The sequence below is a fragment of the Hylobates moloch genome, unplaced genomic scaffold (assembly GCF_009828535.3).
Source record: "Hylobates moloch isolate HMO894 unplaced genomic scaffold, HMol_V3 SCAFFOLD_7, whole genome shotgun sequence".
In the NCBI taxonomy this organism is placed as follows: domain Eukaryota; kingdom Metazoa; phylum Chordata; class Mammalia; order Primates; family Hylobatidae; genus Hylobates; species Hylobates moloch.
Genome location: NW_026652282.1, coordinates 11738596 through 11764502, shown reverse-complemented (window position 1 = coordinate 11764502; position 25907 = coordinate 11738596). Strand labels below are relative to the sequence as shown.

Below are 25907 nucleotides of genomic sequence, written 5' to 3'. Positions count from 1 at the left end.
AGTTTCACTCTTGTTGCCCAGGTTGGAGTGCAATGGTGCAATTGTGGCTCACTGCAACCTCTGCCTCCTGGGTTCAAGCAATTCTCCTGCCTCAGCTTCCCAAGTAGCTGGGATTACAGGCGTGTGCCACCATGCTTGGCTAATTTTCTATTTTTAGTAGAGATGGGGTTTTACCATGTTAGCCAGGCTGGTCTCGAACTTCTGACCTCAGGTGATCTGCCCACCTTGGCCTCCCAAAGTGCTAGGATTACAGGCATGAGTCACCATGCCCAGCCACGTCTTTTTAACATCGCATTGTAAGAGTTCTGTATATATTCTAGAATAAGTCCCTTATCAAATGTATGGTTTGTAAATGATTTCTTCCATTCTGAGAATTGTCTTTTCACCTACTTCGTAGTGTCCTTGAAGGCACAAGTTTTCAATTTTAATACAGTCCAATGTTATCTGTTTGTTTATTTTGTTGCTTGTGCTTTTGTTGTCATATCTAAGAAACCATTGCCCAATCCAAGCACAAGGATTTAATCCTGTGTTTCTTCTAAGAGATTTAGCTCTTACATTTAGGTCTCTGATTCATTTTGAGTTAATTTTTATATATGATGTGAGGTAGGGTCCAACTTCATTCCTTTGAATGTGGATACCCAGTTGTCCTAGCACCTTTTATTTAAAAAGCCTTATTTCTCTACTGAATAGTCTTGGCACCATTGTAAAAAAAAATCAACTGACCATAATAAACATTAGGGTTTATATCTGGACCCTCAATTCGATTTCACTGATCTATACGTTTATCCTTATGCCCATACATGCCCAATGTCTTGATTGCTGTAGCTTTGTAGTAAATTTTGAAATCAGGAAGTGTTAAGTCCTCCAACTCTGTGTTTCTATTTCAAGATTTGACTACTCTGGGTTTCTTGCATTTGCATATGAATTTTGGGACAAACATATCCATTTCTGCAAAAAAGGCAGCTGGGCTTTTGATAGGGACTACACTGAATCAGTAGATCATTTTGGGAAGTGTTGACCTCTTAACAATACAGTTGGCCCTCCATATCCACAGGTTTCACATCCATGGATTTTTGATTGACCAACCACAATTGAAAATATTAAAAAATAAATAAAACCAATATGACAAAAATATAAATAAGAAACAATAGAGTAGAACAACTATATAGCACTCACACTGTGTTAGGTATTATAAATAATCTAAAGATGATTTAAAGTATATAGAAGGGGCCAGGTGTGATGGCTTATGCCTGTAATCCTAGCACTTTGGGAGGCCGGGGCAGGCAGATCACTTGAGGTTCAAGACTAGACCAGCCTGGCCAATGTGGTGAAACCCTGTGTCTACTAAAAATATAAAAATTAGCCAGGTGTGGTGGTAGGTGCCTGTAGTCTCAGCTACTTGGGAGGCTGAGGCAGGAGAATCATTTGAACCTGGGAGGCAGAGGGTGTAGTGAGCTGAGATTGCGCTAATGTACTCCAGCCTAGGTGACAGAATGAGACTCATCTCAAAAAAAAAAAAAAAGGTATACAGGAAGACATGTGTCAGTTACATGCAAATACTATACCATTTTATATGAGGGACTTGAGCATCCAAGGATTTTGGAGTCTGTGGTGGTGGTGGGGGAGGGGTTCTGGAACCAGTCTTCCATGGATATTGAAGAAAGACTGTATTAAGTCTTCCAATCCATGAACAACATGTCTTTTTATTTATGTAGGTCTTGAATTTACTAAAATGGTGTTTTGTAATTTTCAGTGTCCTTGTCTTGAACTTCTTTTATTAATAGAAGTGGTAACAGCAGACAGTGTTGTCTTGTTCCTGATCTTAGGGGGAAAGCATCCTTTCTTTCCCTGCTAAGTAAGATGTTAGCTGTGGGTTTTCATAGATTCAGGTTTTTCATATATGCCCTTTAGAAACAGGTGGAGGAAGTTCTTTTCTGTGAAGGATTAGCCTTACCCAAAGAGAGGTCTGCACTTTGCCCTCAGCTTCTGAGAGGTAATCTTCATGCCTGATAGGATTGTCTTTGTTTGTCTGGGGGCCTTGAGTGACAATGGGACAATATGACTTAGGGTAGGAACTGGCCATAGAAGAAAGACCAGCAGTGTGATTCAGGGTAGGGGTTTGGGTTACACGGTATCAGTAGACCTTGAGGGAGACTGAAGACTAAGATCAACCACATGGGCATCAATCATGCTTACATAATGGAGTTCCAATAAAAACTCCGAACACTGAGGCTTGGGTGAGCTTCCCAGGTTGACATACTCCATGCACATTGCCACACATTGATGCCAGTGAAGTAATATGCTCAACATTTGGTACTTCCCTGGACTCTGCCCTACACCTTACTTTCCATGGTTGACCTTAATCTAAATTCTTTCCCTGTAATAAACCATAATTGTGAGTATAATAGTTTTCAGTGAGTTCTCAGAGTCCTTCACTAGAATTTTCAAACCTAAGGGCAATTTTGAGCACCTCCTGAACTTGCAGTTTGTGTCAGAAATGGGGGTGGTCTTGTGTGGACTACTGTGGTCTAACTTGGCAGTTGTTTCAACTCTTTGCACCTTATGTTGCTAGTTTGTTGAGTACTTTTATCATGAGAGGGTACTAGATTTTGTCAAATGCTTTTTCTGTGTCTCTTGAGGTGATCATATCATTTTCTCCTTCATTATATTAATATGGTAGATTACATTAGTTGATTTTCATATGTTGAGCCCACTTGGTCATGGTGTATAATCCTTTTTATATGCTGCTGGATTCAATTTGCTAGTACTTCGTTGAGGACTGTTGCATCTATTTTCATAAGGAATACCAGTCTGTAGTTTTCTTTTCCTGTGATGTTTGGTATTATGGTTATACTTGCCTCATAAAATAAGTTGGAAAGTATTCCCTCTTCTTCTATTTCTTGGAAGAATTTGTGAAGGATTCATGTTGATTCTTCTTTAAATATTTCACATAACTTACCAGTGAAGCCATCTGGGCCTGGGCTTTTCTTCGTGGGAAGTTTTTTTTGATTACTAATTCAACTTCCTTTTTTATATTTCTATTCTGATTCTTCTTGAGTTAGTTTCAGTAGTTTGTGTCTTTCTAAGAATTTGTTCACTTCATGTAGGTTATCTAATTTCTTTGCATATAATTATTCACAGTATCTCCCTATAGTCCTTTTTATTTCTTTAAGGTCAATAGTAATGTCCCTTCTTTCACTACAGATTTTAATACTTTGAGTCTTTCCTTTTCTTCTTTATTAGCTAAAGGTTTGTCAATTGTGTTGCATTTTTCAAAGAACCAAATTTTGGATTTGTTGATTTTCTCTATTGCTTTCTATGTAACAACTGACTTTTGCAAACACAAATGAGAATATACATTCTGAAAATAACATTCAATTTACAGTAATTTTAAAGTTGGTCAAGACAGTTTATCAATCAACGGCTTTTTCAAAAAAATTTTACCAAAAAATATATCATGACTGTCAAAAGGGTCATGTCACTACAGTGATTTGGGGTGAGTTTCAGACTGATTCCATCTTCTTTCTCAACACCTGAAGCCCATGAGAAAACTTAGACAAGGCCTGTGTTCTGTGACATACCTTATCTGTGCATGACAAATTGAGGCTTCTGACTAGAGTATTACCTTAATGGTTGAATATTTGAGGCTGTTGTTAATTTTTTTTTTTTAAGAGATGGGTATCATTATGTTGCCCAGGCTGGCCTCAAACTCATGGGCTCAAGTGATCCTCCTGCCTCAGCCTCCTGAGTAGGTAGGACTATAGCAGTGCAACACCATGCCTGGCAAGGCTGTTTTTAAAGAAGACTAATGGGTGCCCCCAGATCCTGGGTATAAAATTTTAGCCCTGTTTGCTTAGGAATAGCCTTTGAGTGTTCTAGCTCCAGTCTCTTAAGAGTGCATGCAAAGGACAATATCAACATTACTTTAAACAATTGTAGAAATATGGCTAAATTGGCAAAGTAAAGGAAATTAGACATTTTGTTTTAAGAAAGTATAAATATACTCACCATTCATTAACCAAGGCATATCAAAGATCACTATTTTTGCTGAAAGATGAAAAAAAATTCATTGAATGTGAATCAGTACCTCTATAATAATATCACTCACACTGGCCTAGAAAAAAATGGTCATCTAAATTTAAGTAAAAACTGAGCTTGTTGTCTGAGCTCTAATTCAGTGAAGTGTATAGTATCATGAATAGTATTCCCTGTGGTGCTGGAACTGAACTAGCATGTCACAATGGTGAGGTGCCAGCCCAGGAGGAAGACTTGTGAGAAATCAATAGTGCACTGTCACTGTCCTCTGGTAAACAGCCTATTCTTTTGTCACTCACTGCTTTTGTTGTTTGCAGGGAGGTACAAAAGAAAACAGTTAAGTGGATAAATGGAGTCTTTGGATGTGGCATGTCAAAGTAGTGCTGAGGCCACTGAACTTTAAAATCATTTCCAGGTCTAATTTATGGTTTCAATTATAATTTTCTAGAGATTCTATTGTTAAACCAGTCTCACAGTTGCCCCCTCCCCTTTTAATACATCACTACGTTTTCAGAAACAAAAATTATTTCTACCTTATATCATGAGCTCCAGGAAGCTAATAATTCCAAAGTATACATAAGTATTATTTACACACTGAGTTGAAGATACTAAACAGCCCTATTAACAACTGAGACAACTGTGAGAAAGAACCAGAAACCGCAAAGAAGATTTTTGAGATTCAATTCATTCCTCTATTCCAGAGGAATCAAAATGTAATTTCACTCTTCTCTGAGCAGAGAACCTCTTAGAGTTGTTGCATTAATGTAGGACAAGTAAAGTACATACAAGGAAAAAGCCATCTGTAAAGAGGCACCCCGGTGCTTAATACCTCAGTCTTCGTCTGCGATATGCTTAAAATAATGTGGACTCAAGATTTTAAGATATAATGGTTATTCTTCATGACAGGTTTTGAAGTATAATCAATTAAGATTCCATGAAATTCAATGTCTGCAAAACTATATTATGTAGGTAGAATATATATATATGTGTGTGTGTATATATATATACAAAATCTCTAGTTAAGATGAATAGTATTACAATTCATCTTTATATAGATCTATTAACTTTTTAATAGTTCTCTCAAAAGAATCTCAGATTATTTTACAAAGTAATAATAATATTTATACTATTGATAAGTGGCTCTTCACAAAATCCTTTAGATATTTCAATGATCAAGTGGATATTTTTTCATTTTGTCCATAAAAGCAACAAACTAAAACTATGGGGTAGTGATTCCCTACTGACCAATGACTGGCACTGCTCAGGAGGCCTTAGGAATCAGGGTACATGCCAGATACAGGAAAAATCCATAAGGAACTGAAGATAGTACAGGTTCCCCAAACTGGACTCTATTGATCATTCTTTTTACGTAAAAATATTCATGAATACTCTCTCTGAAAAGATAAGAGTATAGAGCTGGGGTGGCACTGACTCTTGATATCCATTATGCTTTTTGTCTATTCCTCACTTCACATTAACAATAAAATTAATATGCTAAATTAAGATAATTTAGGGATTTTATGCTAAAGTCACCTGAGTCACGAGTCCCAAAAGACCCAATTTGCTGTTTTCTAGGAGTACGCTCAGGCAGATCTGTAAATTCCCATTTTCTGAAGTCCCTGTTGCCTCTCTTCTGTCTTTTCTCTTTTAAACCATTGGGGTTAAATATACTTGACTGTTTATGTGAGTTGGCATCTCGGCTATCCTAGGGGGAACCCATCATACAAATTCAACAAGTAAAAAATGGGACTATATAAGGTTTAGGAGTTCTTCATTCAGGTAATTAATGGAATAGTCACAATGAAAAACAAACAAACTCCAAATGCCAGATTCAAATGTAGTACCTTCTAGTCAAGTATTTTCTTAATGACAATTTTTAAGTAGCAGTTGGTAACAGTGTACTTAATATATCAATATTGCTTATCATACAGTGTACTTTATCAATACTACTTATCTGTTCTTGTATGCAAGAAGTTTTATATAATAAATACGATTTGAAATGATTTCTAGATTGAAATATTAGTAAAAATGAGATAATTTTGAAATAAATGTATGCTTTTATGTACCTATGTGTATGAGTGGGTGTGTGTGTTATAGGATGCCATATATATGGTTTAGAACTTAAACTCTTAAAATTAACTGTGAAGGACAATGAATACTTATGAAAAACTTTCCTCTGTATGTGTTAGAATAATGTCTATGAACATATTTAAAATTCTTCATCAGAAAACAAAGTTTCAGGTATGAAAGTCTATAATAACATAAGGCTCCGCAATTCTCAGACATTGTCTACAGTTTCAATATGTTATATTTTTATAAAGGAGTAAGTTACTTACAGAGGTATTTAGGGTAATAAACCTTAAAGCAGTTGATGATGAAGCGTACAAAGTCCATGTCCTAAAATAAAGATTAAATATTTAAGACTGTCCACATTAGAGAACTTAAAATTGCACATTTCTAAAGGTGATAAATTATTAAATACAAATGAGACAATTATTAAATTCTTTAAAAAGTAAGCTCATATGTAAGTATCTATATTCTCAAGGCTTAAGGTTTTAGGTCATTAAGCTATTTATAATAATCAGCCCTAAAACTGACTCGAAGAAGCCAGATGCTTAGTGCTGTTTTAAAATTATTCACATTACCTCAAACTAGTTACATACTTCAGACTACTAAGGCAACGGGGCATAAAATGGATCTAAAAGCAATCTCCATAGAGAAATTCTAAAAATCTGTTGAATAACTGAAGAATTATTGAAACAAGTATACAGTTTATAATCAGACTACTTGGGATAATAATACACATGTATGTAAACTCTCATATATTTGCTTTTTAATCCTAATTTTTACACGCATAATAGTGTCAATAAAATATATTTTATCAAACTTTTTTTAACACAGTACTTAATCTAATCACATTGGCCTGCTGTATCTACTCCATTTCTGGCTTTTTTCATTTTATTTAGAGACCTAGAATTAGTTTTTTAGTTTATATTCCAGTGTTCACTGATTCTGATTTCTGGGAGACTACAAACATAGCTATCTGGTTGGTTCTACTGCTCTGAGCATAGCAACAGGAAATTAGGTCATTAAGGTTATTATTTCCATGGGTCATTTCACTCCATGGCCACACACTGATTCACTAATTCTGATTGGCCATCTTATAAAGACTGTGGGATGAAAGATACAACCAAGCAAACTGAAATCCATCACAATTACTGGAAAGGTGGGTTTTCCTAGAGTTAAGTGTCTACAAATTCATCGCTGGAATGTTAGTTGCAGCATCTTTAATTGCAGTAAACTAAAAGTAAGTGTCCTTAACTATCTTAAGTATTTGTTATGGGCATATATATAATAATACCTTTGTGTGTGTGTGTGTGTGTGTGTGTGTGTGTGTGTGTGTGTGTGTATATATATAAAATACCTTTGTGTGTGTGTATATATATATATATATATATATATATATATATATAAAAAAACCTTTGTAATAACATTATACCACTCATGGATTTTATAATTGGTATTAATAAATCAAAAAAAACTGAATTTGGTTACCTAGTTTATAATTTATGGTCTCCAGAGACTTTGTCTAAATAGTCTTGGTATAACATTTTTGTTTCTATCATTTATTTAATTGAATATCCTTCTTCGTAAAATCGTGAGTTACTGCTAATTCAAGTGGATATGATAAGATGTCACGGGTATATTCTATTAATGGGGACTACAAGAAATAGCTCCATCAACCCTATTGCTCAGCATTCTATAAGGATGTTTTTGAGGCTGTTATTCATTATCTTGTAAAACGTCCTTTTGAGGACTCATGAAAGACTTTCTAGTTCAAGTATTAGGAATGGATATACTTCTAAGACACTGGTTGTGAAGGATAGCCGCTGAATAATTTTAAATGACTGCATTTCTTTCAGGCAGGCAGCTGAAAGCTTAGAGCCAAACTGGTGTCCCAACTCTAACAAATGATTTTCTTATTTTTTGCCTTGAAATTCTGTAGACATCTTTATAAGTTCACTTAAATTCTTTGTGAATCATGAAAGGGTCATTTATGAAAATAAATTATTCAGTAAGATTCAAGTATTTTAAAACAATAATGACTTAAATAGTTAGTAGTGGAAATACACCTTATTTACAAATTAAAGATGGTGAGATATAAGTAGCTTGAAAAAATAAAACAGTTCAAGTCAATTCTCTGTCCTTATACTTGGCAATAAAAATACTAACATTTATTCTTCATGATTCTGGGTTAATAATTAGGAAACTATCATATCCAAAGGATAAAAGAATCATGATTTATTTTTATGGAATATTTACTTATCTAGGCAAATTGATTTTGATTTTGGATATAAAATAATTTACTCTCTCTAATTTAAAACCACTGACATGGAAACTAGGTTGGAAAACTCCAGGGCATTGGATCCTTGAAAAATAAAAAGAGAAATAGAAACATGAAAAAAAATTTGTGGTCCTACCACCACAAGAAAGCTCTTGTTAGCAGTTCTCTCTAGCCTGTTTTGTGTTTGTTACATCTACAGTTTCCTTTGTTGCGCTCTGTATCACCATGGTGTAGTATACATACATATTATAGTATGTATAATCATACAGCTTTTTTCATCTCAGAAAAAAGTGTTCTCTCCAATATTACTATAAATTCCTTAAAAACACCATTTTACATAGCTATATGTACACTCCATCAACTAGATATACCATAATTTGCCATTTCATCATGTTGAACATTTATATTTTTTTTCTAATTTTTCATTACTTTAAATGACACTGAGAAAATATTTTGATGTATGATGCTTTTTCTGTACTCAGGATTATTTCTTTACAATAGATTTCCAGAAGTTGGTTACCAGGCAAATAATATAAATACAAACACTTTAAGATTCTTAACATAATTTGCCAAATGGAATTCCAAAAAGATTTCAACACTGCCCTGAGCACGTTTGTGAATACGACATTACTGCTGTCAGAATCAGCCACAGATTAAATATAAGAGACAGTAGTTAGAATAAATGTGCCAAGTGATCTCAATTGCTGCTGAAGGGTTTGTAGGTATCACTAAGGTCACAAGGACCCAAATTAAAGACAGGTAGGTTTTACTTATTTTTCAAGCTTGGAAAAATCACCTGAAGAAAACTGGTTTCCAAAGCTAACCAAATCAAACAGATAGAAAACAAATCCAAACAAGCAAACAAAAACACTCAATAAAATCACAAAGTGTTATATGTGCAAAACTCATGTGAACATCTTGCAACTGTAAAACATGGTATGAATATAACAAATTCGAGATGGTATATTACCTTACTTGATATTTCCTGAATATATTACTATGTGGCACACACCGGGGCAGGTGCTATAGGATATTAGCTTTGATATCAAAGTTCACAGTTATCACATCGATTCATACCTTGCCAGCCTCGACATGCTACCTCTCCATCCTGTGTCTCAGACAAGGAACATTTCTAGGAAATCGACAGTTTCAACGCCAAATACAGAAACAAATTTAATTCTCTGCAAACCCTATTCCATGTTTGACTACACTCACACTGCAAGGCGAAAAAATAAATCCCTAATATAAGTTACTTAGCTCAATTTTACAGCAATATGTGGTTGGCAGCAAGGACAGGAGAAAGGGAGGAAGCCATGATAAACATTGATTTGGAATGAATGAAAAATGCTTACAATGCTATTTATTCCAGTTTCTGACAGGTCAAACATCACTGTTACAGGTTTCCCATTTTCCCTCTTAGCATAACGTTCCAACCAGAATGCTATGAGCTTCTTTTTGTCCAATATGGTTTTCTGGTCTTTTACATGATACTTCACCCTGATCCAGACTTTAAGCAGAAGATAAAAATAAGAACAAGACATGGCATTATAATATCATTATACATATATATTGCCTTTCCTTGACATTTTTCATTTACAATTCATTTTATTTCTTAGATCAAAAACATCTCTTTCTTATTTTCAATGAGAAACAGTTGCACTTGGGAGCCTTAAATTAAAGAGTAGCAGAGAGACAGACTGTTTCCCTTAGGAAATAAACAAATTTCACTTGTAAGAGGGAAAAGAAAATACAGGTGAACAAACACTATTTGATAATAATCTAAATGTGCTCTGCATTTTGCTTAACAAAAAAGAAAGTCATTGCTTTCGTCGAGCACTGGAAAAAATGTTCCATCCAGAGGAAAGATACTGACACAGGGCGATGGAGGCATGAGCCAGTGCTGTGCATGTGTGTGGAGCAAGGTAAACTGTTCAGGTGGTGGTAGCCAAGATGAAATGTGATGAGTGGTGAGAGGAGAAGCTAAATAAGAAAGAACTGGACTTGAAGGACTGTGAATGAAACTCTAGGGCACTTTGATTTTCCTATGTTAGAACACCTTTCAGGCAATAGCACAGAGGGCAGAGTGGAGGAGGCAGAGAAGGAAACCCACCAGGTTATGACCTGGGAAGGGACTGGGGCAAAGGTGTAGTAGTTAGAAACTGAATTGAGGAAGTAGCTGGTGAGGATGGAAAAAAGGCCAAATTGAAGCTATATTAGAGGAAGAGCCAGTGAGTGGGCCTGAGGTGGGCAATACAGAAAGTGAGCAAGTGGACGGGCATGGGTGTTCAGTAGTGTGTTGTGCTAAAGGCTGCTGACAGTCAGGTGGGGCAGTCAGTGGGTAGCTAGGTATGTGCATGTGGCCTGGGGATAGTGTGGGGTCAATACTGTGCCGGGGGAGGCAGCTAAAGCTGCCAAGATGCTCGTGATTGATCACCCAAGGAGACTGTCTCAGCTGTAAAGTAAAAGAAGCAAGAAAGCAGTAAAGCCTGGGAAACACCTTTAAGGGACAGGTGGAAGAAGAAAAATGAGAAAAAAAAGGTTGAAAAGGAGGAGGTGGCAGTAAGAGGAAAATGCAAAAAGACTACTGCTGAAACAGAGATGGACCACATGCTATGGAGGAGTGAAGATGAGTGCAGGACATCTGTTCAGTATGGGGCTTGAACACGCCTGCCAAGTTGCATCCCTGGTATAAAACCAGGCTGGATTTGGGGCAAGTGGGAGAGAGGTATAACAGGGGAGTCATTGGAACAAAAGAGATGATTGTTACTGTTCCTTTCATTATAATACACATTTCAGAAAAAGCTAGAGTGAGATTATGGGAGACTCGAAAAGGAAAAGGCCTATTTAGCAACCATTAGCGACTGTCAAAAAAATTCTCCACAAAAATACTAAGATGAGTTTTAATATCACAGTCAGATTAGAAAGAAGATAATGACTCTGAATTAAATAACTTTCTTTATGCTGTAGGATGCAGCATTTATTTTTTGCCTTTATTGCCTACTTTATTATAATGCAAACAGTATGCACAGCTACTAAGTATCTAACACTGTAAAAATGGTCTTGCCAATCCCTCATTGCAGAAGACTTGAGGAGTGCTACAGATGGAGAAATTTCTGCCAATTCTTAACTCAGTTGACATAGATATCTCAATCTCAAAATCTTGAAAAGCCAGAACATAAATTAAATATACTTACACAATTTGTTACCTTCTTTGTCATAACCATGGAGATAAATAACACCAATTTCCAATAACCATCTGGGAATGGAGGATTCATTAAGGTCTAAAAAGTGGTAAGCTTTGATCAGTAGTTGTAATTTAGGGGTTTAAAAATAAAACTCATAATGTAAAGATAATGTTATGTAGTAGTTCTGATCTTTAAAAATGATATAATGTACCCAAACATTCAAAAAGAAAATCTCTGGCAATATAAAGTGGTGTTTCCTACCAAGCAAACAAACTAAATAATGACACAGGTGACCAAAATGGACAAACTCCATTTCCCTTGACAGGTCATTATTTATGTGGATACATTTCCACATTTTGATTATTTCACATAATGACTTGCAAACAAATATCACTATCAGAGTTTCAAGAGAACATTCTAGTAAATATCCACATTGCAGCCTCAGAATTAGTAGAAAAAAATCACTTCGATTTCTTTAGTAAAATGGTATTTTTCTATTAGGTTTGTGCAAAAGTAACTGTGGTATTTGCAATTAAACATAATGGCAAATGCTGCAATTACTTTTGCACCAACCTAATACGAAGTTTGCTATCTAGTAGACTTTAATGCATTTAAAAACCTTTAGGAAAGTGGAAAATACTTCAAGAAAAATGGCCAGGCATGGTGACTCATGTGATCCCAGCACTTTGGGAGGCCAACATGGGAGTATCATTTGAGGCCAGGAGTTCAAGACCAGCCTGGGCAACACAGTGAGACAACCTCTCTACAAAGATAAAAATATAAAAATTAGGCTGGGTGCAGTGGCTCACGCCTGTAATCCCAGCACTTTGGGAGGCCGAGGAGGGCGGATCACAAGGTCAGGAGATCGAGACCATCCTGGCTAACACGGTGAAACCCTGTCTCTGCTAAAAATACAAAAAATTAGCCAGGCTTGGTGGTGGGCGCCTGTAGTCCCAGCTACTTGGGAGGCTGAGGCAGGAGAATGGCGTGAACTCAGGAGATGGAGCTTGTAGTGAGCCAAGATGACACCATGCACTCCAGCCTGGGCGACAGAGTGAGACTCCGTCTAAAAAAAAAAAAAAAAAATCAATCAATAAATAAAAATTAGCCAGGCATGGTGGCACATGCCTGTCGTCCCAGCTACTCCGGAGGCTGAGGTGGGAGGCTCACCTAGGCCAGGCATTGAAGGCTGCAGTGAGCTATGATCACAACACTGCATTCCAGCCTGGGTGACAGAGCAAGACCCTGCCTCAAAATAAAATAAAGAAAGAAAGAAAAGAGAAGACAAGAAAAGAAAACAAAAAATGTGAGAACTTGAACTTCAGCAGGAGGAACAAAGTGCCCCTCCAGTTTTTGGGGAGGCTAAGGACCAACATAGCAAGGCAGCAAATGCCAATGCTTTTGTTTCATTCACCAGCAGTACCTTAAGACCTTTCAAAGATTTATCTTTTCCCCAAACCCTTTTACCATATCTCTGCTATTTTTCACCAGAAAATAGCAATTCTGTGTAAGAAAAGAAACATTGTTGAGTTTAAATATTTATTCGGTATTTAAATAGTTTAAAAATATCAGATTTATATTTCTTTCTTTGGTTAATAAATGCTTCACTGTTGAAATTACCTGCAGTTGTTAAATTTCCAATCACATTATTTTTTACTAATCCCCTTTTCAGGGATTCCTTCTGCAAGCATGAAGAGTGAGGAGAGTATCTGCTCTGGATTTATTGTTGACTATTTTGTGTTAAGTCTTCAGATTGAAGTCACTTCAGAGGTTATAATCCTCAAGGACAGAAAATTCTGCTTTATGCCTAACTGAAATCAGAAGTTATGCCAGTTTCTTCTTGTTCAATTTTTTGGAGGAGAGAACTAACAGGTCTTCATATACTTGAAGACCATTATAAAACTCCAAGACTTGAAACTCCCATTTTTGGAAAAAAATTCTATCTAGTAGCAGACTTAGAAATTAAGAAGTTAAGGCTGCATGTACCCCAAAATATGTACATCTACTATGTACCCAGAAAAATAAAAACAATATAAAGAGAAGACTGTGATAGGCTTCCTTGGGGATAAGCTTGCATTTTTGGGGTGACTCTCATTCATTTAACAATTCTATATGGTGTACCTATTAACCTATTAGCACAAGGAACTGTGGGGATAGAGAAAGGCATAGGCAACAACTGAGAAAAATGGACAGTATCTCCTTATTTCTAGGCCTAGTAGCAAAGATACTGTCTTGCTATTGCTTAATGGTACTGAATTAAACACAGATTAGGAAACGGCTGTGAATGAAGAATCTGAGTGTGATTCTGCTCTCTGGTGATCTAATTTCCTTATGAATGATCCCACTTAAAAGACTTATAAGCTGTTCCTTTGAAAGATTACTGGGTCTTTATAAATAATTATATTCTGGTGTTTATGATGACTGCTAGGAATATGTGCAAATACATGATTAGATAAATGTAAAACAATACCATTTATACAGGATATAATACAGTCAAGGTTAAATTGAACAGCTTACCATTGACAGAAATTTCTTTCCTCCACTGAAAACTCTCATCGAGCATCTTCAGTGTTTCATCTACAATATTATGTCTCCAAGATAAGTAACTTTCAACCCAGTTATCATCTTGTTGTAGCCTTTCAACATCACGTGCATCATATTTATCTGACTTATCTAGGGAAAAAACAGTAATAAACATCCAAGTCAGATTAATTCTGCAGTGAAAAATGACCACTAACGGCAAAGGAGAAGAAAGGCTTCGAAGACAAAGTTAAGCTATTTGAGGATAGACTCAGGGATGTAGTTCAGATAAAAGTGCCATTTAAAAGATTGATGGTGCTATTGTTTTGATATGGTTTGCTTGGTTCCCCCAAGTCTCTTGTTGAAATCTGATGCCCAGTGTTGGAGGTGGGGCCTGGTGGGAGGTGTTTGGGTCATGGGGAGGACCCCTCAAGTGGTTTGGTGTCATTCTCATGACGACTGAATTCTTGCTCTTAGTTCCTGCACGAACTGATTGTTGAAAAGAGCCTGGCACCTCCTCCTTTCTCTCTTGCCTTTTCTCTCTCACCATGTGATGCCTGCTTTCCTTCATCTTACATCATGAGTGGAATCTTCCTGAGGTCCTGACCAGAAGCAGATACTGACACCATACTTCTTGTATAGCCTGCAGAACCATGGGCCAAATAAACCTCTTCTCTTTATAAATCACTCAGCCTCAGGTATTCCTTTATAGCAACACAAATGGACTAAGACTGATGGAATTTCCAAGGGTGAGGAGAATACAGTTATCTAAAGACTGCAGGTTTAAGTAAGCCACTACAGATGTTAAAAATTACACCAGAGTAAAATATTTGCTACAGCCCTCTCTAAAACTATACACCAACATCTGGGAAGATTAATTATGTTATCTGAACTTGAAATTCTTAAGTCAATGAAAAATGAAGAAATTTCATATGTAAAGAAATAACTAAGCTGTACTTTAAAAAGACATTTGTTTGGCAAGTGTCATTAAAAAAAAAATTAAGTAGGCCGGGTGTGGTGGCTCATGCCTGTAATCCCAACACTTTGGGAGGCTGAGGTGGGCGGATCATCTGAGGTCAGGAATTTGAGACCAGCCTGGGCAACATGCAGAAACCCCGTCTCTACTAAAAATACAAAAATTAGCTGGACATGGTGGCGCACCCTGTAGTCCCAGCTACCCAGGTGGCTGAGGCAAGAGAATCGCTTGAACCTGGGAGGTGGAGGTTGCAGTGAGCTGAGATTATGCCACTGCACTCCAGCCTGGGTGACGGAGTGAGACTCTGTCTAAAAAAATAAATAAATAAAAATTAAATACAAAAATAAAGACAAAAAAAGAAAAACCAACAACAATAAAAAACAGTAAAAAAAAATTAACTAAGTACCTATGGAAAACTGATCATGTATGCCATATTATGGTATTTACTATTTTCAGACTCTGGCCAACACATTTTCAATAATTTCTTGGAATAATTATTTCTAATAACAATAATTTCTCATCAGTTGCTCACACACACACTATATTCCCACTAACTTGCATAGCAGACATTCCTCCTTCCTTGCCCTGCTCTATTATTCTGTAACTGAACTTTCCTTGTCTCTGCACATCCAAATGCTACCATTCTGCAAGTCTCCTTTCAAATGCTCCCTTTTCCATAAAATTTTCCCTGAGTCCAGAAGTATTAGGTTGGTGCAAAAGCAATTACTTTTATGGGACTTGAACTAAGTTTTTCTTAAGGTGCTTACCACTTTTACCTTGAAATAGAGTTACTAGCACGGAAGACATATTTCCCAAATAGGCAGTAGAGACAGATAGTCTATACATCTAAGCATCCTCCAAAGCAGATTACAGTAGTGCCAATGAAGAGACCTTCCATAAACATCTGTTGATGGAATCTATTCCTTCTCATTTTTTTCTCAGTTAGTCATACCCTCCTAAGGTTCATACAAAAAACAAAACAAAACAAAACAAAGCAAAACAACTTCAGGAAATTCCCTGGCTCCTTCATTTCCTTTTCTTCTACATCTAGTTAGTTGCCAGGTTTTATGGATTCTATCTCTTCTTGATTTGCACTGCCTTATTTCAGGCCCTCAGAGATAATAGCTGAAAGGCCAGGAAAATATAGAATGCATTCAGAGAATTGTCTTCTTTGAGTCTCAAGTTCCTTATCTTTAAGCTGTTTTATATACTCACAATGCTGTGTGAGGATCGGATGGAAAAGTATTTATTTAAAGCACTAATTTTATATATTTAAAGCACTAAATTTAGTGGAAATTTAAAGCACTATAAAATATAAGAAGAGGTCATAAATCATGCATTTGTAAGAGTGTTGCTTTGGATATGGCTTTTAATATCTGGGTTGTATTTATTTCTAATCTATAAAATGAGTGGTTCTGTGATAGGTAATCTTAGAGATTGTCGTTTAGCTCTGCTATTTGAAAATTCATCAGTATTCAAAGCATATTTTTAAAAATTTTTTTCAAATAAAAAGGGTGGCGTATGAAACAGGTGACTAATTCAGCTGGCAACTCAAACATACTTAGCATGCAAAGTGTTTTATGCATACTTCCCGATTTTGTCACACAGAACATTGAAAGGACATGTACTCAAGGGTCAAAACTTAATACAACTTACTGTTTTATCAGGGACATTCTAAAATAAAATTGTCTTTTTTTTTTTTAAACTAAGAGTGCTGACAATGAGGACTACAAATGACAACCTGCCTTGATTTGGGCGAAGCAGCCAGTACTGATTACACACCATTGCTTCTGTGTAATCAGTGCAAATGTAAAGAAAGTGAAAAAGGCAAATGATATCTTAGCATTATTATGAAAATAGTTTTCACCTCACAGCTTCCTGAAAGTCTTGCGCATCCCCTAGGGTCCCCAGATATATTCTAAAAACCAATTACTTAGAACAATATATGGCAAGTGGTAAACTCAGTAAATATTAGCCATATTAAGAAGAATAAAACACTATTGTTGTTGTCATTTTTACCACTATTGCTAGTACCATCACTAGGGAATACCATAAACAAATGAATGCCCATTAATAAGAAATTTAAAGCCCACAGCTCTTTGATAGCTTTCAGCAATGTTGATCTTTGAAATCAGAAATCCCCATTTATATTAAAATGATTTTTATTAATGTTCTTACATATAACATGCTAGTTGTTGACCATTTACCCTTAGACAAATAGAAATGAAATCAGAGTGGGGGAAAGAAAAGAGAAGACAAAGATTTGACAGCTAGGCACACGGGGGTTGGGGGAGAGAGGCAGGAGAAAAGTAGAGGTAGAAGAGGACAGACGACAACGGGATAGAGGAGAGGGTTGAGGGGGAAGAGAGGAGGAGAAACAGATAGAATGAGACACAGAGAAAAGAAAGGTGAGGGAGGTAAAGATAGAAGAGGCAGAGAAAGAAACAGAATAAACTGAGCATTAAAGGTAAGAAAACACTGCCTGGAAGCACAAGGCCAAGGGTGATAAATAATTGTGTTTATATCAACACAATTTGCTGCTTTCACACACAGCCCTCAAACAACTGAGCCCTCAAATGATTAGAAATTTCAGAAAACCAGTCCTTGGGTAAGTTCAGATATGCTATGGTTTGAAGCAAGCCTCTCCTAAATTCAGGTGTTGCCAATGTGACAGGATTAAGAGTAGGGCCTTTAAGAGGTGATTAGGCCATGACGGTTCCTCCCTCATGAATGGCATTAAGGCCCTTACAAAAGAGGCTTCATGTGGCAGCGTCCTCCTCTTGTCCTTCCACTTGCTGTCACAGGAGGACACAGCAAGAAGGCCCTTACTAGACACCAAGTACTGGCACCTTGATCGGAGACTTCCAGCCTCCAAAACTGAGAAAATAAATTTCTGTTCTTTATAAATTACCCTATTCTGTTTTTATAAATCACTCAGCCTCAGATATTCCTTTATAGCAAGACAAACGGACTAACACTGATGAAATTTCAGGTATTTTGTTACAGCATCACAAAATGGACTAAGACAAGATGTTACAGAAAGATGCTAAAGATGTACACCCAAAAGGTTATCTAAAGATATAAAAACACACATGTGTGCATACAAACACACACACACCCCCCTAGGACTTTTTTTGAAAAACTTTACCTATCAGCAATTAAAGTGTAGAGATGAGGGTGAGAAGGTGTATTATTCAGGGTTCTCTAGAGGGACAGAACTAATAGGATAGATATATATATTTACTCGGCTAGTCTGTTTTCATAACGGCTGCTGATAAAGACATACCTGAGACTGGAAAGAAAAAGAGGTTTAATGGACTTACAGTTCCACATGGCTAGGGACGCCTCACAATCATGGCAGAAGGCAAGGAGGAGCAAGTCATGTCTTACATGGATGGTGGCAAGCAAAGAGAGAGGTTGTGCAGGGAAACTCCCATTTTTAAAACCACCAGATCTCATGAGACTCATTTACTATCATGAGAACAGCGCAGGAAAGACCTGCCCCCATAATTCAATCACCTCCCACCAGTTTCTCCCACAACACATGGGAATTGTGGGAGTTATAATTCAAGATGAGATTTGGGTGGGGAGAGAGCCAAACCATATCAGAAGGGTTCAGTTTTATAAAAAGATGTGTGTGTATGTGTGTGTGTGTGTATGTGTGTGTGTGTGTGTATATATATATATATTCTCCCAATACTTGTCCTCATACACGAATGATACCTTGTCTCATAATACCAGTGAAAACCACATCAAAAACAACATTAATTCCAAGTGGTAGATTTTTAAGCCTCATCTCTGTATTTCTTTAAAATAGCTAATTTCAGCCAATCCTTCATGAAGAAACCTTCTTAATGAACTATCAGCACCCTATGGTTCATTGGCCCTTTCTACTATTTATCTGTTCTAATATGAATTTTGCTCTGTAAATTGTTCTTCTATTTATACAAGTGTATTACCACCAAATAAATTGTAAAGTCCATAATTTGGCAGAGAAAGAACTAAAGATACATGACAATGGTGATATGTCTCTAGGAACACACAGTATTAAATGTTCCAAGGTAAAGATGACCTGTCTCAGCTTTTCATGTCTCTCCATACACATGCATGTGTGTGTTCCCTCTCACTCACTGTTTCTCTCTCACACACAATTTTTTAAATAAAAAAATTTTTTTAAAAAAATTATGTTGTAAGATAAAGAAACTATAGTTCTTACTTGTAAAATAGCAAACTTTATTATTAACTTTTCTTTTTTTCTCTTGCATTTGTTGGCCAGTGATGTTACCAACAGGTCAGAAACTGTGTTTTAAGGCTAACAATGTGAGAACATTTCTGGCCACATTCAGGATATAGAGTAGAATGATGGAATTGGAAGACCCATGCCACTATGTATAGTGAAGCTAAGCAAGTCACTCTAGGCTTTCTATTCTCTGTAAAATGAAAATGAGGTTTGTCTACCTGCAGTCTCAGAAAGATCAAGAACACTGAAAAACTTAAACACTATACAAATGAATTTCCATCAACATACAATAGAATGCTAACTATGAAAAGAAGACTAAATTCAAATTTACCTATTAGTTAACCAGTAAGGAAAATCTTGGAAGTATATTGTTATTACAAATGTGCCTAAATTTCAGATAAAGGTTGAAAAAATATAAAAGTATTCTAATAATGAAAACTAGAGAACAGTTAATGTTCCAAAGCAGGAAACATATAACTCTAGATCATTATAGTAGTTTAAAACATCTTAGGATCTCTTATTTCTCCATGACTCTGAGCATAGAGCCACTGAAAGTCCTTCTGGGGCATTAAGAGAGCATTTGTATTGGATGGACTATTTCTATTAGCTGGACTGCGTAAATGTCAGTAATGGGTGTGATCAAGACAAAAGAACAAAATATTCCTTCAAGATTATTCTCTGCTGGTTGGCCACAACCTATTCTGAATCTCCACTTTCTTGTGAAACTGGTGAGACTAAGAGACAGGTAATCTTTTACAATGGGATTAAGCCATTGGTCTATAGCAGTGATTCTTCAACTTCAGCATGTATCAGAATGATTAGGAAGGCTTATTAAAACTGGGATTACTGGGCCCCACCCCTAGACTGTCTAATTCTGGGTGGGATCTGACAATTGGTATTTGTAACCAGTTCCTACATACTGCTGATGCTGCTGGTCAGGGACCACACTTTGAGAACTGTTGTTCTACTGCAGGAGTTGGCAAACTTATTCTGCATAGGCCCAGATGGCAAATATCTAAGACTCTGAGGGCCATATTATATTCTTATTATATTCTCTGTTGCTGATTTCTCTCTCTCTCTCTCTCTCTCTCTCTCTCTCTCGTGTGTGTGTGTGTGTGTTAACAACCCTTTAAAAGGCTTGGCTCAAGGGTCATACAAAAACAGGACTTTGCTGATCTCTGGTCTACTGTAAAAAGGGGAGGTGCTTTCTGCTTTAGTTCTTATCCTTCAAGAGCTGGATTCCTTAGTACACTTGAACAAGCAAAGCTAAACTTTCAAAACTGTTCTCCAGGTCCTCATCAGTCACCAGCCAGTTATCCAGGTTAATTAGATATAATGGACCTTGGTCTATTCCTGTATATTACAGATTCTGCCTCAAGGTCTTGGCATAAGCACACTATCTATAACCATTCACTTGGCTCATTTTGGTCAAACGGGAGAATGTAAAGCCAATTTCATCAAAACTAATAGGATAATAGTAAGAGTCAGTCATTTTGAGAGGAGCTCCTCAAATAGGGGATGACATGAGAGGAGTGGGACTGATGCTGTCTCCTCTACTAAGCTCCATGAGGTCAGGGACTTTGAAAAGTCACACCCTGCTCCCTCCAACTCTGCCCAACACACAGCAAGTACATGCTAAATCTTTATTACTGAATGATTAGCCATGTACAAGTCTATCCCCTAGTAGATCTTGAGTTCATTGAGGACCTAGAACTTCACTAATAAACTGTTTTATTTCCTTCCCTTTTGAAAAGTTAAAAAATTATAGAATAGAAAATAATGTTAACAAATATTTATGTAGCTGTAACCCAAAATTAACAAATATTAAGTTATTTGCTTGTTTTTTTTTTTAATAAAAGGACTAGAATGTCATAGATAAAGCTGAAGTTACCCTTGATCTTCCCATAAAAGCCTTATGTTTCTTTGCTAGATTAGGCAGTTTAGAGGATTTTGTGTTGTCATCATAAGCCTATGGCAAGATTGGCAAACTTTATACCTCATATTTTCCCGCCACATTCATAACTAAGTTATCCTATATAATGTAGAGTTATTGAAATAATAGCAGAAATCATTGTCTTTTTCCTGACTTTATAGGAATTATTCTAAAGTTCCCCAATTAAACATGACATTTGCTGTAGGTTTTTAGAAGATACACTTAACTTTAAGTACTCTGGAATTTCCATTGTGATGTCCTCTTTAACCCATAGGTTATTTAGCAGAACACATTGCTGAGAAGTTGGTAATCCATGGATTATTTAGAGGTGTATTATTCTAGTTTCCTATCATATGACATGTTTTTAAGTACATGTGACTTCTGATGTAGTTGTTTAATAATGTATGGGCATGGTCTGTATGATATAGCTTCTTTGGAATTTTCTGAGACCCCTTTTATGACTTAGTATGTGGTGAATGTTTGCAAAAACTCTGAAAGTACAAATATATATTCAAAAAGTATATATTCTCTACTAGTTGGGCAGGAGAGTCTATATACTCATACACATACAAACACATATATATATATCTAATCAAATTTGCTCATTGTGGTGTTACAATCTTCTAAATCTTAAATATTTCTTGCCTGCTAGTTCTATTTATGAAAGAGGGTTGTTAAAATCCTTCAACATGTTTGTAGATTTCTTGAGTTCCCCTTATGATTCTGGGTGCTTTTTGCTTTGAGTATTTCAAGGTTATATGGTTAGGTAGTTTTTTATGTTGTTAGTTCCTAGGTGTTATACCCTTTTACGGTTCCTTATATCACAAATAGTATCCCTTTTTATATGTATTAATGTCTTTCACCCTAAGTAACATTTTACCTAAAGTACTGCTGAAACAACATTACTTTCGGTTAATATTTGTTTTGTATATCTTTTTCCATCTATTTTCAACCTTTCTAGGATTAATTTATTTTAGGTTAGTCTCTTTTAGACTGCATGCAGTTAAGATCTTTAAAAATCTAATCTGATAACTAATATGTAGAAATCAGTTTATATTTGTAGTAACTATTGATAAAGTTGGGATTATTTCTGCCGTCTTCCTCTGTGTTTTCTGGTAACCATGCTGCTTTTTTTCTCCTTTTCTGCTTCTTCCTGGAGAGGACTTTTCCTCCATTCCCCTTTTCATTCCTCCACTGGTGTGGAAGTCAAACATTTTATTTCTGTCTTTCAATGATTATGCTTATTTTAAGTATTCACACTGAAAACAACAAAATCTGCAGTTAGTATCTCTATCCTCATTCTGAAAGTTCCTTGTAATACTTTACCTCCATTTCTTCTACTCATTATTTCTGTTTTTTCTTACTATCCACAGTTAGATTTTTTATTTACTAATTTGCCTACCCATTTCTCTGCTTTTCATTACTTCTTGCATCCCTCTGCTTCCTTTGGTGTACTATTTACTTACTAGTGAAGTAGACGAGTAGTAGTTTTTTTTTTTTTCAGCAATGGTCAATCTTTGCATGCCTAAAAAGTTTTACCTTCACTTTTGAATAAATGTTCTAAGTGAGCAGTTATTTCCCTCAGCACTTTAAGAAAATTATTTCACTGTTACCTGGCAATACTGTTACTGATGAGAAATCAAGTATCAGTCTGATTTTTGTTTCTTTGTGGATAATGTGTCATTTCTCTTTGGGTTGTTAGATTTTCTCTGTCCTCAGTGTTTTTTGGTTTCACTAAAATAAGCGTTGAGATTAATTTCTTTTTCTCTATGATGCTCAGATTTTCTTATGGTTCTTTAATCTGAGGATTTGATATCTTTTATAAATGCTGGGTAACTGTCAATTATTATTTCTTCAAATAACACTCTTTTTTTCCTTCTGGAAGTTTGATTAAATGAATATTGGGTTTCTCATGCCTTTTATTTTTCCCTACACATTTTTATCTGTTTTCTTCCTCCAATGATCTGGGTATAGAGTAAGTACTTGTAGAAAAACTTTAAAATAGTCTATGAATGTCCTTTGTCAGTTGTGAATATATAGCAGTATAATGGGTAAAGAAAAGCTTCTGCAAATCATGGCCCAGCTTGTAAGTACTACTATCTAATATCAAAGAAAATTCTACACATATATGCCAAATCTTTATAGTCACTAGAAATTCAGCTTAAACTAGTTTTGATTGAAATGTAGCAAATTTTTGTCCTCCTATTCCTTGCAAAATGGCTGCAGGATGAAAAAATCCTTTAGGAATTTCTGTGAGCACTACTCAATCTACTAGAGATCTTATCAAACCAAAATTCTTGTTAGAGGGTAAATTTTCAGTAATGAAAAACATTCATATGATAGAGTACTACTATCAAGAGCACACAGTAGATTTGGTAAACAGACCACTCCTAAAACATTCATATGATAGAGTACTACTATCAAGAGCACACAGTAGATTTGGTAAACAGACCACTCCTCTCATGTAAGCTTTCCAAATGACAATGACTAAAAACAAACTGACATCTTAGAAATGACAGTATTCCAGTAACAGACTCTTTTTTTTTTTTTTTTTTTTTTTTTTTTGAGATGGAGTCTCACTCTGTTGCCCAGGCTGGAGTTCAGTGGCACGATCTCGGCTCACTGCAACCTCTGCCTCCCGGGTTCAAGCAATTCTCTGCCTCAGCCTCCCGGGTAGCTGGGATTACAGGCACCCGCCACCACGACTGGCTAATTTTTGTATTTTTAGTAGAGATGGGGTTTCACCATCTTGGCCAGGCTGGTCTTGAACTTCTGACCTTGTGATCCACCCGCCTTGGCCTCCCAAAGTGCTGGGATTCCAGGCGTGAGCCACCGTGCCCAGCACCTAGTAACAGACTCTTTAGAGCTGCACATTTCCCTAACGATTCAGAATGAGGATATATGAAGAATAGGTATAAACAACTTAAAGAGATGAGAAAAAAAAAAAAGAAAAAAAAAGAATATTCGCCAGGCATTGCAAAAAGTCATTACTGAAAAGAAACATTAAAAAATAAATAGGTTTACCAAATTTGGTCTCCAATGTGAAGTTACAATCTGATATTTTCCAAAGCAGTCTTGATATTTTTAGATACGTAATAAGGACAAAAATTGGTAACTTTTTAAAAAATTAATTTAATTGACAAAAATTATATTTACAGTATACAACATGATGTTTATATATTGTGGAATAGCAAAATCAAGCTAACTGACATGCATTACTTCACATACTTATTTTTGTACTGAGAACACTTAAAATCTACACTCTCAGCAATTTTCAAGTATGCAATACATTGTACTTACTATAGTCTCCATGTTGTACGATGTATCTCTGGAACTTATTCCTCCTGTCTGACTTAAATTTTGTTTCCTTTGACTCATATCTCTTGAATCTCCTGCCTCAACCCTCACCCCTCCAGCCCCTGGTAACTGACATTCTATTCACTACTTGCGTGAGTTCAACGTTAAAAATCTAAAACATTAATATTTATGTGAGATCATGTGGTATTTGTCTTTCTGGGCCTGGTTTATTTCACTTATTTCACTTAACATGTCCTCCAAGTTCACCCAAATTGCTACAAATGATCGGCTTTCCTTCTTTTTAAAAGGCTGAATAGTATTTCACTGTATATATATATATATACCACATTTTCTTTCTTTATTATGCTGCACCCATTAACTCGTCATTTACATTAGGTATATCTCCTAATGCTATCCCTCCCCCCTCCCCCCACCCCACGCCAGGCCCTGGTGTGTGATGTTCCCCACCCTGTGTCCAAGTGTTCTCATTGTTCAATTCCCACCTATGAGTGAGAACATGCGGTGTTTGGTTTTTTGTCCTTGCGATAGTTTACTGAGAATGATGGTTTCCAGCTTCATCCATGTCCCTACAAAGGACATGAACTCATCCTTTTTTATGGTTGCATATATACCACATTTTCTTTATCCATTCATCTGATAACCTCTTAAGATCTTTTCCTCTTATTCTGATGATGACAACTTTAAAAAGGTTGATCTTGAGAATGTTAATGATGGAGCAGAATTTAAGCAAATCCAAGTGTGTCTGTTTATTTATCTATCTTTTAAAGGCTTCCTCACTTGGAAATAACAACTCATTACCTGTGAGCACTAATCTCTGATCACTTGCCACATGCTAGCCTAAAAGAGCCAGGTATTGCAGATGCAAAGATGAGTGGAGCCTCAGCTGGTCCCTGAGTGGTTCATAGTCTAGACACGTAGGCAAACTCTCCAGTAGTATAGTTACATTTTAAATGTCATTTTCCTTTCAAGAAAGAGTAATCAATAAGGACAACCCCTGTTATATATGTTCCCTTTACCCTACAGGAGTTTCTTCCATTTACTGCTTATCTTCCTGTCCTTGAAATTCTCCTTTTTTTTGTTATCTACAATAATAAAGTTTCCTGGTTCTCCTACTTCTCTAACCACTTTGTCTCCTTCAGCCTAACAAAATGAAGGCATTCCTCAAAGCTAATTGCTTAATTAAAAAAAAAAAAAAGTGGCCAGGCGCGGTGGCTCACGCCTGTAATCCCAGCACTTTGGGAGGCCGAGGTGGGCAGATCACAAGGTCAGGAAATCGAGACCATCCTGGCTGACACGGTGAAACCCCGTCTCTACTAAAAATAGAAAAAACTAGCCGGGAGAGGTGGCGGGCGCCT

The 25907-nt window shown here is 36.3% G+C and overlaps 1 protein-coding gene across 3 annotated transcripts in view; it reads right to left on the bottom strand.

Moving 5' to 3' along the window:
- The window catches only part of MOSPD2 (motile sperm domain containing 2), a 48995-nt gene that overhangs the window by 15106 nt on the left and 7982 nt on the right, over positions 1–25907 (bottom strand). For all 3 annotated transcript variants that reach the window (XM_058441774.1, XM_032756608.2, XM_058441775.1), the window contains exons 3-7: positions 14083–14238; positions 11575–11661; positions 9733–9887; positions 6372–6432; positions 4009–4047 (exon numbers count right to left, since the gene is read on the bottom strand). In XM_058441774.1, coding sequence (XP_058297757.1) covers positions 4009–4047; positions 6372–6432; positions 9733–9887; positions 11575–11661; positions 14083–14238 — 498 coding nt within the window. The remainder of the gene's footprint in view (positions 1–4008; positions 4048–6371; positions 6433–9732; positions 9888–11574; positions 11662–14082; positions 14239–25907) is intronic.